This window comes from Pundamilia nyererei, unplaced genomic scaffold, assembly GCF_000239375.1.
Source record: "Pundamilia nyererei isolate P.nyererei 1_Seehausen unplaced genomic scaffold, PunNye1.0 scaffold00166, whole genome shotgun sequence".
Classification (NCBI taxonomy): Eukaryota; Metazoa; Chordata; class Actinopteri; order Cichliformes; family Cichlidae; genus Pundamilia; species Pundamilia nyererei.
Window position 1 is genome coordinate 696,959 of NW_005187567.1, and position 17,776 is coordinate 714,734.

The following is a 17,776-nucleotide window of genomic DNA, read 5'->3' on the forward strand; positions in this document are numbered from 1 at the left end:
TAATTCAGAAGTAATAATTTTGCAATTACAAAATAAAACATTTTTATTTCCTTTTTTAGAGTAAAATATAGACACATAAACCTCTTTGATAGTCAAACAGTTCTTTAAGCTACAGTAGCTTGGCTCAGATGTTAGCAGTTCTCCTTTACCTTTCTTTTTTTTCTTTCCTTTCGGATTTTGCATTGACAGATGGTTCCTTTCTTCTTGAACGGGAATAAAAACATTGTTTTTCCTTTTTTTTTCTTTTTTACAAAAAGAGCAATTCATATCAATTTCAAACATAGTCAATAAGGGTCTAAGGTTGTTTTGCTAGGAGTTGTGCTGTAGGTGCTTTAGACTATTTGCTTGTGTGATGCTCTTGCTTTACATATTTTTCATGTGACTAACATTAAAACTCAAACATTATTCATGTATTTTTTTAACAGTTGCAAAGAAACTGTATATTGTGGATATTGTGAACTTTCACTTATTGCCAACTTAGAAACTGTAAGAAACTGTCTGTGTTTGTCTATGTGTGTATTAACAACTGCAACTCTGCACCATGTTGTGTAACTTCTGAGTGAGAAAACTGGAACATTTTAGCATAAAATAAAATTCACTAGAAGATAAGGTCAGTGGTGATGTCAATTATAGGTAAATTAAAAATTAATAGTACCGAGGGCAGGGGCAGATGTGCCTGAGGCTGCTTCATAGCTTGCGGACAAGATACTGACATGTCTCCTATTAATTATGACACTTATCCATTCCATTAAAATGTCTAGAGAGCTACTAAGTGATGGGTATCTGGCAATTACTGAGTAATGATGGGAAATATTAGATGACATCCTCTTTACTGCTCCTGAAAAGACTTTCAACAGACGGCCACTATCTAAGATACGGCCGGGGGAATACCACTGAGATTCTACTCTGTCCTTTTTTTTTTTTACTCTTTGCAGAAATTTATTAACCCTGATACTTTATATTTACTAGTTTATTTTCAAGTGCTCTTATATTTTCCCAACCACAGGCACATGTTGTGCCCATTTAAAGTCTAATGGTTTAGATTTTGGCATCAATTACATCTAATCATCTCCTGTCATTCTCTTTTAAAGAAGGTCCTTTCACAATAAAAGAAAAAAAAGATGCTCATATTAGGAAAGGTGCAGCATGTTACCTTTTACATGCAGCTCTCCACTGTGACATTTCATTAACACTTTGATATGAAAAAAACCAAACATCCCTTTTCACTTTTTTTTTATTCAGTGCAGTATATGGCTCAATTACAAACAAATAAGTGGAAGGCTAAGTTGACTAAGGTGGTTCAAAGGAACTTTTCCCAAGAATCATGCCCTCTGAGTACATGTTACCATTCAAGTGTAGTTATTGTAAAAATATATGGTTCTATTGTTTCTGGGTTTGCAGGTAAAGAAGCTGAAACGTATCCTTCCAGCTTCCAAAAAGGCTAGAATGTCAGAAAAGGGTTCATTTTTGCCTTGTGCAGTTGTGATCCTTGTTACTGTGGTAGTCTTGTTGTGTTATTGGCTTTTCTATTGGTCGTAGAGCAATATTTGCTAGCTCTTTTCTCATTAGTTTACAAACTGGTAAACAAACTCTTGTTCTAACCTACTGCCAGGAAAGTTAGATGGCCAAAACATTTCTCCTCAGTCACCTTTGCAGGTCGAGATAAAAACAAATACACCAAAGTTGTAGTAATGTGAGATGCTGCATTATTATCTGACATTTCTTTTAAATACAAAAACACCTGAGAAAATAAAAATGTTTCCTTTTGCATAAATACAAACCAAAACCTTTTTCAATATGTGAACTAACCTACGAATTCAAAAGTGATAACTCGACGTCATATTCATATTCACACTTCGCTTTAAATTTGCAAGTGTGGCGTTAACTTATGTTTTAAAACTGACTGACTGAGGATTTTACGCAAAGGTTATAAACCTTCTTAATATGATACAGCATCACAGATGGAATTAAGATTGGATACAGTATTTATGATATAGAGAATATATTTTAGAAGAAAACCGAACACAAAGAGATGACAACAAAATGCATGTATGTGTAATTTCTTGTTGTTGTCATTGAGAGTGGAGAGTTCCAACTGGAACAGAGCCAATAGCAGTTCTTGTAACTGCCAGATTAAAAGCTCTACAAACTGTCTTATCAAATATGATGCTTTTACAATTTCCATAAAATTTAATTTACTAATAATTTCATTACATTTATATAGTTTTATATAGTATAGATTCTATCTATGGATACGTTGTATTCAGCTATTTAACCACACATATCACATGTATCCAAGTCATAGAGTGTGGAAAGTCTTTCACTGGTCTTTTTGAAGTGAGATGTTAGATAATTTCAGCAGACTAACTAAATCTGTGTGCATTTATCTTTCTCCTGTAGGGTGATGAAGTCCTGACCGTCATCAAAATGAAAGCACAGTGGCCCGCCTGGCAGCCGCTTAACGTGTAAGTGATATGTCTTTAATTATGATGATGTCTATTTGTGGTTTTGGAAGGTTTATAAGAAATGTAACAGCACATTATTTTATGCTTTATACCAGGACGTTTCAGTTATCGTAATATAAATAAATAAATTAGATAATTATCATGTCATGCATTCAAATATTCCTGAGGTTGTGAAATAAAACTCTTTTTGACAATAATACATAAAAAAACATTTTTCACTTATAAATCGATAAACAAAATCCATAAATTGCCTGAAAACACTAATTGATTGTATAAAATGAATAATACAAATAGTTAAACTTGCTTTTTAATACTGTTTAGGACTTAGATGTGTAAAGATGCATAAAGGCTTGTGAGCAAAAATAAACTGTCAAGGCCCGCGGTACTCATTTGTATCTTGGATCTGCAGTGTATCAATGACAGACCAAAAACAAAAAAATCATAAATTTATCAAACCCAATCCTGGCAATGTGATAATGTGATATGGGGCTATAATGTGTCAGAGCTGCTACACAGGAACAAGTTTAATCTAAATTGACTAGGATCACTTCTGGAATTTGATGATTTTTGTTTGAAATCAATATATCTCAGATATATACTAGTGTATCTCAAAAAAAAAATTGTTTTGATGATTATGGCTTATAGGTCATGAAAATAGAAATGCAGTATTTCAGATTATTAAAATTTTTAATTTTAAGTTACAGTGAATTATTTTTCAAACATTATGAATATGGTCTAATCAGTCTATTCTAGTACACACAGTCATCAACACCCTCCGCAAGGAGCTACAGACGGTCATTACTGAAAAAGGACTGGCTGGCAGAGTGCTTTATCGTAGTCTTGAGCCTCATTTCTTCATATTTTGCTTCCAAGGAGAAAGACTTTCTTGTAAGGCAACAACCAGGCTGGACCCAAGTTGCAGGCTGTGCAAACCTGCCCCAGAGACTCTCGAGCACATAGCTGTAATATAAAAAAATTCAATATGGGACACTATACAGTGAGAGGCACAACCAAGTTACTGGGATATCATAGAGGAACATTCATGCCACATGGAAGTTCCCAGCTCCTGATGGGAGATACTGCCAAAGGTGGTTAAGAACCCCAGAGCTAAGGTCCTGTGGGACTTCAAGGTCCTGTGGGACTTCAAGGTCCTGTGGGACTTCAAGGTCCAGACAGTCAAGCAGCTGCTGGCCAACAAATCAGACATTCAGATGGTTGACAAGGAGCAGAAGACCACAGTTATGATTGATGTGGCAATCCCCTGGGACAGCAACATCAGAAAGAAAGAGCACAGAAAAAAACGGAGAAGTACCGAAGGCTGAAGGGATAACTTGAACAGATGTGGAATGGTGAAGTCCAAAGTGGTCCCAGTGGTAATAGGAGCGTTATGTGCTACAACCCCCAAGCTGAAAGAGTAGGTCCAGCAGCTTCTAGATACAACATCAGAGGTCTCTGTCCAGAAGAGTGCAGTCTTAGAAACAGCTAACATATTGCACAGAACTCTCAACCTCCCAGGCGTGGACCTGAGGTTAAGGAACAAACACATACTCACTATCTCTAATTGATGAAATTTCAAAATCTTAATCATCTTAGGTTCTTTAAATGCATCATTAATTGCAGTGCAGTACTGATTTCCTACCAATATTTCAGGGATTTTTTGAGCCATTTCAAGCAAGAAGCCTTATCAGTAGAGTTTGTTCAGTACTGTGAAAAAATGACTCAGTTTTTCACCCAAGTTCACTAACACTAATTGGTAGTGCACTGGAGGCAGTGGAGCTGTTTTGTAAGGCATTGGGGAATGTGCAAATTGAGTCTATATTTGAACTTTAAAGTAAAAAGTCACGTTTATATTTTGTTTTTTTTTAATCTTACAAATATTTTAACTGCATTAAGACATAAAGAAATGGGATTACCTTGAAGTAAAAAGATGGGAGGCAAGAAAAAGAGTCTATATTATTATCAGTTACAACTGCTTTTGCTTTATCATCTGGCTTGAATGATACAGTGAGTTTTTGAAAGATTTTGCATGACTAAATCATCGTGTGAAGTTTTTAAGATGAAGTTATCATTTTAAAGTCGATCATCAGAGCTCGCTGATCAGGGAAAACCACCAGCGACACTAACTTACTGTTTGCTTATTTATTTACCCCTATATTCATATGAGTCATTTGCTTTCTCATTCATGTCAACAACAAGAACCTGTTTTAATCCGTTAGTATAGAAAAATGTCCTGTGTGTTGTTGTGTGTGTGTTGTTTCTTCAATCACAGAGCTAGAATAAGGGCAATGGGATTAATATCTGAATGGAAGAACACAGCCAGAAATAGAAGCAATGATATCCACAAGGGCTAATTAGCCTACCCTGCTCTGTATATGCAACCAATTAACAGTTTCACACAGTGATTATGAACAGCACATGCGAGAGTGTGTTGGATCAATTATGTTGGTTGGAGGAGGAAAAAGGAAAGGACATTTTATGTAAATAATTACAAAGAATTGCCCTCACCATGGTCACTGTGCATCAAAAGAGTTAAGTACAGATTTCAGTCATGAAATTAGAAAATGCACCATGTAGTTTTTAAAAGAGTCTTATTAGGTTCGCATATGAAATTACATACAGTGTATGGATATTTATGGCAGCAAAACATAAGGTTTGCTGGTACCTTTGTGTGTTAAAGGTACCAGCAAACCAGTGCAAATGTCTAAGGTGGTGTGTCTCAATGTTTGTGCTTCTTTAGGTGTATGAATGACTTTTCTGTGCAAAGTCTAAGTACAACCCCTAGACTAAACACAGAATAGAGATGGGCCTTTATCCCGAAGTTAAAGTGTCCATAATAATATGCTTTTATTATAGATTCCTGCCAAAATAGGTTTATGTGCTTTAATGCTAAAAAACAAATTGTCTTAAACTGAGCATTACTGAAACACCTCTTTTCAATCTGTCTAAGAAATGCTGGAGAGATTGTCTAAGAATCGCTTCCCCAGATGTTCAGTTTGCTCTTTTGACTAGCTAGCATGATGAAAGTTCAGTTCTCTGAGTATTCCCCAAAGTTGCCATGTCTAACAAAGCTATTTTGCCAGCTGGATACGCCAGATCCTCTTCTGAAAATACCCAGCTAAGAATATTGGAAAGGAGGTGCAGGATTTTTTTGACTGAGATGCTTTGTCTGCAATATTTGGAAGTAATGTGTTGCATTACTTTGATAGCAATATTGTTGTAGTACAGACATGAATACTCAGAGACCAATATTTGTGCATCCCATCTCCATTGGGATGGTTGATGAGGTGTTGATGTAGTGTTTCTCAACACCTCTTCACTTTGATTGGACGTTTTGGATGAAACATGACAACCACAAGAAGCACTGTTTTTTACCCAAAGTTCAAAATTTTCAACTCTTGACTGAGTAAATAAATAAATAAACCAACAAACTACTCAGCGCTCAAAGTGAAGAAGCAGCTCTGTGCCTCAGTATGCTGCAGGTGTTTCTTCGAGTCAACACTCTGTTTACAAACATCTGAAAAATTATGTTTCTTAGGTTTCTCATTCTTATCTCCATAGTCCTTCCACTGTCATATCATTTTGCAGTCAGTACAGACTGGTACTTTTCTTGTTTAAAAAGCAATATTTTAAACCTGAACTCTCACCTAGTACAAATAACGCTGGCAATTGTATTAAAAGTAACTGATCCTGAAATAGTCCAGGTAAATGTCATGATCTATCTCAGCTTCCTGACTGTGAGAGTCTGAGGCAGTCTTAGTTACTGTCTCTCTATAAAATATTACAGAAATAGCGCTGTTGGTTTCAGTAATAAGAAATTTAACATGTAATTAAAAGAACTATCATTTCAATATTGTTTTCCACTGAAGAAGAAAACTCTTATTTTCCTAAATATTGCAAAGCCTACTGTAACACCAGCATCAGTATGGATAGAGGTTTTGTGTTAAGATGCGCTAAAACAAACAGATCGTTTTTCTTCGAAAATGCAATAAATCAGTTTTAGTGCACAAAGTGTTGCTTCTTACAATCTCAGTTTGAGCCTTTTCTAAAGGTTAGAAGAAGGTTACAACTTTATTTTCACAAACTACTAAAGACCACTTCTCAAACATAACTTCATTGACAGCGTTTGCTTATAAACTGAAACACACTCATTTTCAGTCCCAAATAGATGTCAGTAAACCATTTCAACACCAGTTTTCCAGTAGATTTTGTTGTGGGCGCTAACATAATAGATATTCCTGAAGGCTTCACACAGATTCTGACGAGTCTACGCTTTATTCTCTGACTCACTCCTAAATCACATTTTTCACTACAATGTTGCGCTTTCAGTTTCTAACTAAACATCTTTTTATTAGTTTCACTCTTTCTATCTTTGGTCTGTAAAAGATAAATAAATAAATGGCAGCTTGACAGCTCCACGACACTCACACTGGCTTCTTATTGCCTCCCCACTCCCGCTAACCAGGACTATGGTGTTATTCTGTGAGTTTTATGTGAATAGCAGCTAAAAGCTTTAAGTACTTTATTATACAGTCCTGTGCAATGACTTGCTTCTAATTTTTAAAGTGCTCTTGAGCAATAGTTTTCCAGGCTTTCTGAAGGTCTTTCAGAATTTTACTTTGGACACTGGCTGCTTTTTCGCTCATATTCATTCCATTACCTGCCCATTTTAAAAGGATTTTTAGGTCATGCATACGAAAGGGGACATAACTCAAGCGATGAACCAGTGTTGTGTCTCACAACAGACAAGCTGTCAAAGAGCCCATTTTAAATTGGCACTTTAGGCACTTTATTCCGAGCAGCCTGTCACAAAAACACATCATTTGTTCCCATTTCTTGAGTTGGATCGACAATAAATGCCAGTGATAAAACAATTTGACAGGCATAAAATAGTATTATACCAAAGAGCTTATAGCCAGAAACCTTGGCATATCTCAGTATGGTGTACAGTGTGCCCTTAAAAAAATTAGGAAACCAAACAAGTGGAGGATGAAAAAAAAAGTGGGAGGCATAAAATAAAATAATAATAACATAAAAAACAATTTGCAACAAAACAGCATCTGAAAGTCATGTCCCTAAGAAAACAGGAAAAAGCCCAACAAGACCTGAGAGATGGAGCTCACCCTTCAGCTGAACTATAAATGATCACATTGAAATAGTGACTGTTAAGAAATCATTCGTAAGGAAGGGAAACGGAGAGAAAAAACTGAAAATCAGTAGCAACAAGTCTCGCGAAGTGATAAAAATTCTAAAATTTCCTTTCATCAATATGTACCGAGGGGGTCAGGAAAGAAGTACAACAGTACAGCAATCTGTAAAACACAGGTGAGGCTCTGTCATTGTTTTAGGCTGCATTTCAGCCAGTGGTGTTGGGGATCTTGTCAAAATTTTATAAACCCAGAAAAATATGATCAAATTTTAATTCACCATGGATAAAAAAATTAAAAAAAACCATCGTTAATGGATTGGCCTCTTTAGAGTTTGAGCCTAAACATTATGGAAGCAGTGTGAGAGCATCAGCCCATTTTATGTTGTGTGCACAAAACATGCACGTGATATGAAACAATAGCTTTATGTCGTATAATAGAATATAAAACAATTGCTAGCAATGCAATAAGAAGCAGTGGAAATCGATCAAAAGTAACTTTGTCAAGAAAAAACTTTGTTTTTCATTTGTTTGATTTGCATGCAGGAAACATTTCCTTTACCTTAAGTAAGTAGTCTATGTCTCCTTTACCAAGCATAACGAACGCACCAATTAACCGCCCACACAAGTCATTTTTGAAACTGTCATATTCAAGGGAATGACTGAATATATCCATGTAGCAACATTTTGACACCTACTAAAATTTATATCAACTCTCTTCTCCAAAAACACGCCTGCGCGTATTTATAAACCAAAACATTTTGGAATTAGTAAAACATTTCACTGGGGTTATCTAGGGTGATTAATCCCCTGCCTTATTTGCAACCAGCCATGTTCTGTCTCTTCTTTTCTGTCAATTACACCTGACTTTTTTGTGGAACCCAGGTGGCACTCTGAGATAAAGCGGAGACTTGCAGTACTCTCTGAACGGAGACCTGGGGGAGTTGAGTCAAGTTGTGTGTTCTCAGGGGATAACAGTTATTTCAGCTCCTTAGAGGCATCATTAGCAGAATGTGCAAGTGCAGGACAGAGTTGGCTGAAGTCATAGGTTTATGTAGCCATGATGACAGGTGAAGAGGAATCACTGGCTAATTGTATCTCTTAGAAGAAGCTTCTTGCTCCTAATTATTCTTCTGTTATCTGGAAAAATTCTTGCAATTAGTTTTGCTGTCAATCATTGGTCAAGTAAGATGGTGCAAGTGTGTGAGTCTCCAGTGTTAGAACAGAGTAAATGTAGTGTGGAGATAGATGTGGTCTGACAATCTGAATCTATAAAAAATGTCAAAGAAATTTTTATCAGTTACTATGACTTTTAAGCTGTATATTTATCTTCTTACAGTGGGGCAAAAAAGTATTTAGTCAGCCACCGATTGTGCAAGTTCCCCCACCTAAAATGATGACAGAGGTCAGTAATTTGCACCAGAGGTACACTTCAACTGTGAGAGACAGAATGTGAAAAAAAAAATCTATGAATCCACATGGTAGGATTTGTAAAGAATTTTTTCGTAAATTAGGGTGGAAAATAAGTATTTGGTCACCTCAAACAAGGAAAATCTCTGGCTCTCACAGACCTGTAACGTCTTCTGTAAGAAGCTTTTCTGTCCCCCACTCGTTACCTGTATGAATGGCACCTGTTTGAACTCATCATCTGTATAAAAGACACCTGTCCACAGCCTCAAACAGTCAGACTCCAAACTCCGCCATGGCCAAGACCAAAGAGCTTTCGAAGGACACCAGGAAAAGTATTGTAGACCTGCACCAGACTGGGAAGAGTGAATCTACAATAGGCAAGCAGCTTGGTGTGAAAAAATCAACTGTGGGAGCAATCATCAGAAAATGGAAGACATACAAGACCACTGATAATCTCCCTCGATCTGGGGCTCCACGCAAGATCTCATCCCGTGGGGTCAAAATGATCATGAGAACGGTGAGCAAAGATCCCAGAACCACATGGGGGGACCTGGTGAATGACCTGCAGAGAGCTGGGACCAAAGTAACAAAGGTCACCATCAGTAACACACTACAACGGCAGGGAATCAAATCCCGCAGTGCCAGACGTGTTCCGCTGCTGAAGCCAGTGCATGTCCAGGCCCGTCTGAAGTTTGCCAGAGAGCACATGGATGATACAGCAGAGGATTGGGAGAATGTCATGTGGTCAGATGAAACCAAAGTAGAACTTTTTGGTATAAACTCAACTCGTTGTGTTTGGAGGAAGACGAATACTGAGTTGCATCCCAAGAACACCATACCTACTGTGAAGCATGGGGGTGGAAACATCATGCTATGGGGCTGTTTTTCTGCCAAGGGGACAGGACGACTGATCCGTGTTAAGGACAGAATGAATGGGGCCATGTATCGTGAGATTTTGAGCCAAAACCTCCTTCCATCAGTGAGAACTTTGAAGATGAAACGAGGCTGGGTCTTCCAACATGACAATGATCCAAAACACACCGCCCGGGCAACAAAGGAGTGGCTCCGTAAGAAGCATTTGAAAGTCCTGGAGTGGCCTAGCCAGTCTCCAGACCTCAACCCCATAGAAAATCTGTGGCGGGAGTTGAAAGTCCATGTTGCTCGGCGACAGCCCCAAAACATCACTGCTCTCCAGAAGATCTGCATGGAGGAATGGGCCAAAATACCAGCTACTGTGTGTGCAAACCTGGTAAAGACCTATAGTAAACGTTTGACCTCTGTTATTGCCAACAAAGGTTATGTTACAAAGTATTGAGTTGTATTTTTGTTATTGACCAAATACTTATTTTCCACCCTGAATTACGAATAAATTCTTTACAAATCCTACCATGTGGATTCATGGATTTTTTTTTCACATTCTGTCTCTCACAGTTGAAGTGTACCTCTGGTGCAAATTACTGACCTCTGTCATCATTTTAGGTGGGGGAACTTGCACAATCGGTGGCTGACTAAATACTTTTTTGCCCCACTGTATATGCTGCCTGTAAAATTCCACAATATTCCAATATTAGATAAGCTTTCCTTCTAGCTGAGCATAATATTGAGAGTGTTGTTTTTCTTATTTCTGCTTCAATTTATATTAACCGTTGTGAAACTATAATAATCTTGGACCAAGTTGCATGGCAAAATCCAATGTGCCAGGAACCAGAAGTACAAAATATTTATTTTCACATCACAGCTTGAATGTGCACACAACATTAAAGACACCTAATTCGGTTCAGCTAACTCTGGATATCTCTTTTGTGATTGATGGACTGATTAAACATTCCACAACCTCAGAAATCTCAGTAACCTGCAAACTGTTTCATTCATTTCTGGGACACTTGAGGGCAAAATTGAAAATGCATGGCCCCACAAACACATGAGGATACAGCAAATGCATTACTGGATTACGTTTTGTCCAGAACAGGTGCAGCTTACCCTAAGGTGTTACGAAGGACACATCCATTGTGTGCCACAGCCTTTGGAGATTCCCACTTGTCAGTTGGGCTCTCCCTTACTCACAAAGTGGTTTGATGCACTCAGAACTCATACTCACACTCTTCCTCAGGCGGGCTGCCCCCTCAGCAGAATTTTCAGTAGACCGGACACGTCACCTCATGTCCTTCCTGACGATGTTGGGGCCCAGTCCAGACTGGAATGTAGGTCTGTCTGCTGAGGACTTGTGTACAAAGGAGTGTGGTTGGGTCCAAAAGGTGGTCCAGGACCTAATCCCCTGGGATGCAGGCACTGATAGTGGGGTGTCATATGAGGTGGGTACAAATTTTATAAAATTAAATGTAATATGTTATTAATTTACCCTCAAACAATGGCACAGTAAAGTGTTTTTTTTCTGTTTTTGCTCTAAGCGTGCTTGTGCTATGTAAAATGTTTTTAAATTTGTTGTGACATCAGCCGTTCCTAAAGTGAAACATGAGGAACTACCATTAATCAAATATATGATGAGGAAAGCACTTATACCAGTGTTTCTATGTTTGTTAAAATGTAAGATTGTACAATTTACTACTGAGATGTTACTAAACATTGTATGTGAATATCAAAACTTGTTAACATAATAGCTTATTAATTTAATTAGTTAAGTTGTCTTAATGCATGCTCAATAAGCAGTTAAGGTTTGACTTAACTAATTTTAACTAAAACCTTCTGAAAATGATGCAACAACAACATTAGTGTCCCTCACTCAAATAAGGTTACAACCCCACATTCCCTGGGCAATCGCAGCCTTTTGCAAGCTGTTGTTCGCTCTGCCTTTTACCCCCTGGATAACCTTCCTCGCTCTCATCACCAGCTGAGACTTCCCTTCACACTCACATTTTGACCTTGTCATTATACCAACCTCTTCATCTGCCTGTCTGCCCACATTCACAATCACTCCCTCTCTCACATCAAACCGCCAGGCTGCAACAATTCAAGTGTCATCGCCCATCCAATTCTCCTCTAAAAGCCTTGAGCAATGTCCCTCCTTCAGCCCTCACTCTCAGGTGCTGCATGCTCAATATCTCCTGTCAGCACCAAGAGATTAGGCTTACAGTTTGACCAAATTTTGTAACTAAACATGTATGAAACTTTTGGCTGATGTATTAGAGCTCATACAGTTCACCCACTGAACTGTAGCCTCTTGTTTATTTTGGCCAGCCTATCGGTTAATTTAACCTTTTCTCTTCCTCTGTTTTTTACTGTACAAATATACAAAATTGTATTCAGCAGTGGATTTTAAAATATGTGAAATTACCACTTGTGAGAGGAACACCTTGTTCCTCTCACAAGTGGACCTAGAAGAACCGAAAAAAGTATGTAGGCTAAGAAATATAAAAGGCAATTGTGGCAATGAGCCTCAACAATTGTTCTTCTTTAATGCTGGTTGAGGGAAGTCTGAATCCACAGTTTTTGGCTTTTGTTTGACATGCATTTTAACATAATGTAATGACTGCAGATCTCTGCCTCAAATAAATGTCAGTAAATTGCATGTGAATAACACACAAAAAAAAGTTCCTTCTTGGAACTGTATGTATTGGAGCAATGTTAAACACAAATGTTCATTTTGTCTTTAGGATCTAAGTAATGCAGTGCACTCTTACGTTTACTCTATCCAAATGCAACATTTTCAGCGCAATGAAAAGGCTCCACTGTTCTAATCTCCATTATTTAAATATTGCCAAAATAAAATAAAATAAGTATTGAGATATAAAACTATGTGTTGTTGAGAATAAGGAGTGACCATATCAGTAGTGCAAAAGCTTTTTAAGAAGTCTGTTGTTGCTATTCTGGAAGGATGAGACGTTGCGTCTTTGTTACAAAGTTGTTAAATGCACAGGTCTGTAACAGAGTATCAAGTCTCAACCATTGTACTTTTACAGTAACGGTTGATTAATGACCACTCTTCACCTTTTTGCTTATCCTTCCCTCTCTGACAAACAAAAACAGCTCTGCTCTTTCTCTATTTTTCTTTTGGGTGGCCTCAGTGGGGGTTGAAGGATGAGCTGGTCTTCTGCCTCCAGACTGCCTCTGGCGGTGGTGCTTCTATCAGCCCCCTGCTGGCAGACCTTTACTGTTGACTGAGAGTAGCTCCCATATAAACTACACTGCTCGTCCACAGCTGCTCTCTGACTTTGAAACTTGTCCTTTGTTCAACTTGCATTTTGTGTAACTTTTGTGACTTTGCGCTCACTGTCCTTAACGTGAAAATGTATTTTTCAAAGAAGCCTTGTCAGAGTGTTATTTTTAAAATCCTAAAGCTCCACTTTCTTGTGGCTCATGTATTTTTCCCCCTTTTTCCTTCTTTGTCTGTGCTTCTTTTAGTCTCCTAACAAGCCTAGTGTGCCCCAGGAAAAAATTCGTCCCTTAACCAGTCTGGATCATCCACAAAGCCCTTTTTATGATCCTGAGGGGGGTGCTATTACCCCTGTGGCGAGGGTGATGGTGGAACGCATTGCCAGAAAGGTTTGTCTGTTTTCCTAACAGTCAAGTCTTGGTTCTGTCTTTGATGGAATAGTGATATAATGCACCCAATTTCATTATGACAGGCATACACCGACCTCTAAAGGTAAACATTTAGTCATTATACAGTGTTTACAGTTGATCATTCTGTTTTTTTTTTACCACAATTTGTATTTTAGTTGTGAAAAGTGTTTCAGTGCAATCAGTTTGGTGATCTGAAGAAAGCTCCATTACAGCACAATAAAACTCATCAATCCAGTGATTCCTTTATGAAGGGGGGAGATAGGGGTTTCCTCCCAAACATGAAGAAAAAGCTTAGGGAGCATTTTTTATTCACTTCCTGTATTCTGTTAGGGCAGTACTGTGAAAAAAATGTGTATATTTAAACCACTTATGAACAAATTAGTGGTTTATTTAAAAAATTTAAATAATTTTCTCTTATAATGATATCAGTAGTAGCAATATGTGCAGCACTAGTATTGTGATGTTCAGTACAGCTTGTGAAGGAAGTGCAGCATAAACATTTAGTTAATTAAACCATTTAATGCAGGTATTTAAATTAGTTTTCTACAAGATATTAAGCTTTTTCAATTATGAGGAGTGATGAAACATTATCGCTGCAAGAGGGCTCAAAGGTTAGCAGTCCTTCAGTGGCATCTAGAGGCAGCTGTGGGTATTTTTTATGCATGATTCTGTGTTGACATCCACAAATTATGAAATGCATTCCTGTACTCTATAGTCATTATCTATATTGTGTGCCTACCACAACTAGGATCATTTTAAATGTATGGTGACCTTTTGCTTACCTGTGTGCTTCTGCTAGCCCTAGGAGGTGAATAGAAAGACTGAACAAGAATAAACAGAAACCCAGAGCAACAAACCACTTCCACAGCGGTGGACTATTGTAGCAATATAAATGTCTGTCTTGTGTTCACAGGGTGAACAGTGCAACATTGTCCCAGACAATGTGGATGACATTGTAGCAGATATTGCCCAGGAGGAGAAAGAGGAAGGTCTGCATCCTGTTCCATTTTCTCTTTTTCACACACCCAAGATTAAAAGCACACTTAACAATGGTAGGCTATTATAGAACGCCTATTCCCCTTTCTATCCTGCAGATGATACTCCTGAGACATGTATCTACTCAAACTGGTCTCCATGGTCTGCCTGCAGCTCGGCCACTTGTGAAAAGGGCAAACGAATGAGGCAGAGGATGCTGAAGGCACAGTTGGACCTCAGTGTTCCCTGCCCACACACTCAGGATTTTGAGCCTTGCATGGGGCCTGGATGTAGTGATGAGGGTGGGTATTTATCTAAAAAAAAAAAACTAATCGCACTGGGTTGGCCAGAAAAAAGTAGAAGACTGCTTTGAAGATGGAGAAACAGTATAATTAATTAAGATTCCTCCACAGATTCCCCATCCACTGAGCACCTTTACGAGCATTTTTAATATCTGTGATAATTATCGTACCCATTAATGTCTTGAAAAAGTTATGGCATGTTTTGAAATGCTTCTTTTGTTTGTTATTCATAAAATACCCGAGGTAGCACTCTACAGCAGCAGGAACGTTAGAGTAGAAAGACAGGCGAAGAGAACACTTTGTTTCGAAGAGGCCATTAAGCATATTTATTTATAAGAGACATTTGGCTGTAAATTGTACTCTGTGTTCCGGAGCACTGCCTCAGGGCTGGGTTAGACTTGTTTTATGTTTTCAGACTTCACCTAGCCATTAGTTTGTCATTTATTACACTTGGAGAAAGGTGTTGGTGCTCTGTATTTTGAGATGACTCGTGACACGTATGAATAAATAATGTAAAGAATTCAGCTGTCCATTAAGACTGCGCCCACATTTAAAACAGGCATGATGCCTACATTCAAGCCATTTTTATTTCCCTGTTCTCTGTTAAATCCTTCACTTTTAACAACAAATGACTACGAACAAAAAAAAAACGGTAAAAAGGCCAATTTTGTTATTTATATGTGGCACGGGCAATATCAGTGAGTCTGCACTAACATCATTCTTACTTTTTTGTATTTGTGTTTCTGGTACAATCAAACTTATGATGATAAAAAGAAAGTAAGAATGATTAGAGCATTCGTATTAATAATAATAGTAATATCACTTAACATCGTGAACGATACAATAGTGTTATTCCACTTTGAAATTTATTTTTAATAATTACCATAAATTTGAAAGCAACTTTTTTTCCATAGTCATATTGGCTTTGTCAAAGTTGCTAATGAGATCAAGATCTGTAGATATTATATAAAGAAACTCAGCTATTCCCTTATGAGCAACCACTTGGCAACAGGGGGGAGAAAAAAAATCCCTTTTAACTATAACAGACCTCCAGGAGAATCAGACTCAGGGATACAGGCCATCTGCCTCAACAGACAGCAGAGAGATAAAAGATTAACAGTATGGAACAACAAACAATATTATAGTTAACATAGGAATTATATATGAAAACAGAAATACAGAAAAGCAAATCACAATTGCGTCATTCAGGGAGATTTGATTATACGCCAAATCATTCTGTGTAAATAATTTGCAAGGGCACCACACTTATACTGTCCAAGAATATTTAACACAATTAACATTTTATAATTAACATTTTCAAAATTCATAATTCTTTCTGTTGCCAAAATCATCCGGCCTTTGTTGGACTCATTGGCTGCTTCATCTTTCTCCTTTGACTCTCAAGATGCTTCCACTTGTATGATGTCAGAGTGGATAACCTGGTCTCCATGCAGTGTGTCCTGCGGTGCAGGGACACGTTCCAGGGAGCGTTATGTTAAACAGTTCCCCGATGATGGCTCAATCTGCACTTTGCCCACAGAGGAGACTGAAAACTGTGTGGTAAATGAGGAATGCTGTGAGTTTTTGATTTCATTTTCCGTTTATCAAACTTTCATATCAACACGTTACTTCTCAACTGTAAGTAACACTGAATTTTCTGTACTGTGCACTTTCCTCTTGGTCTTAGCTCCCAGTAGTTGCCTAGTTACAGAATGGGGTGAATGGGATGTCTGCAGTGCCACTTGTGGTCTTGGCATGAAGAGGAGAGAGCGAATGGTGAAGATGCCGCCTGCAGATGGCTCCATTTGTGGGGCAGAGGTTCTAGAAGTGGAGAAGTGTATGATGCCAGAATGTCGTGAGTAGCATCATTTTCAGTCCACAACTATCCTAAAACCTCCTACGGTGAAAATCTGGTGAAAATTGCCCCATTAACACTATCTACACCAATCACAATATATTTCAGCAGTCAGTGTTTTCACATTATGTAAAGTGTTAAAACAATTTTTTGATATAACCAAATGGATTTCCTGTAGTTATTGCCTGAACTTCTGTCATTTGAAATTCATTTTTTCCCTTGTTCCCTCATGACAAACTTTCTAGTGCCTTCATTCCAAGTTTCAATTTCAATAAAACATTTGTTACAACTTTCCAAAAAAGTCAGGATGCTGTATAAAAATGTAAATAACATCTGAATACAATAATGATAAAATAATTAATACACTATTTACTTGCTGCAACATTTTTAAGTGTCAAATGTTAAAACTAAGAAATTTGAACATTTTTTGTAAAAAAAATACATAGATTATAAAGTGCGTAACAAGTTCATTAGACCATCATCCAATGGTTTATGCCGTAGCTGTGCTAAATTAACAGTATTCGTACTTTTTATGTCTCTGTAATAGCTACTCCACCAGGTGTTTAACTACAAAGTATTTAATAAAAATAAAGCAGAAATAAAGCAGAAAAAAATAGTAAAACATTATTATATTTTTTGTAACCTTTGTTGATATCAGCTTGAGCATATCATCACCTGTGTTGAATTATATAATTAAATCATTCAGAGGATCCAACGAGATATCAGAATAAAATGCACACGGCTAAAAATGAAAACAGCTATGACATTAAGAACTTTGGCAGCACGACATTTAAAAGACAATTCTGTAGTGCAAATCACTATATCACAGCATGGAGTCAAGTATACTTGTCAAGATGCTGGTTTAGTTCATTACAGATAAGGTCAAAACCCATAAAAAATGGTGCTAAACTGGGTTGTCTACAGTCCAGGCCGTCCACTTTTACAAAAAAAATAGCCTATGGCAGATAGAGAGAGAGTGATGAAGAACAGAACAGGATTACAGCTATGGGTTTTCTTACTTCCCAAATTCAATACAGTGTTATTAAAAGAAGTGGTAAGACAACACAGTGCTGGAATAAAATTCAAACATATATATATATATATA

At 37.5% G+C, this 17,776-nt stretch overlaps 1 protein-coding gene across 1 annotated transcript in view; it reads left to right on the forward strand.

Moving 5' to 3' along the window:
- The first annotated feature begins 2,408 nt into the window (after positions 1–2,408).
- Positions 2,409–17,776, forward strand: part of LOC102215583 (spondin-1-like) — a 17,922-nt gene continuing 2,554 nt past the window's right edge. The window contains exons 1-7 of the mRNA XM_005745777.1: positions 2,409–2,465; positions 11,129–11,330; positions 13,378–13,518; positions 14,453–14,528; positions 14,634–14,816; positions 16,222–16,392; positions 16,504–16,671. Of these exons, the coding sequence (XP_005745834.1) occupies positions 2,428–2,465; positions 11,129–11,330; positions 13,378–13,518; positions 14,453–14,528; positions 14,634–14,816; positions 16,222–16,392; positions 16,504–16,671 (979 nt within the window). The 5' untranslated portion in view covers positions 2,409–2,427. The remainder of the gene's footprint in view (positions 2,466–11,128; positions 11,331–13,377; positions 13,519–14,452; positions 14,529–14,633; positions 14,817–16,221; positions 16,393–16,503; positions 16,672–17,776) is intronic.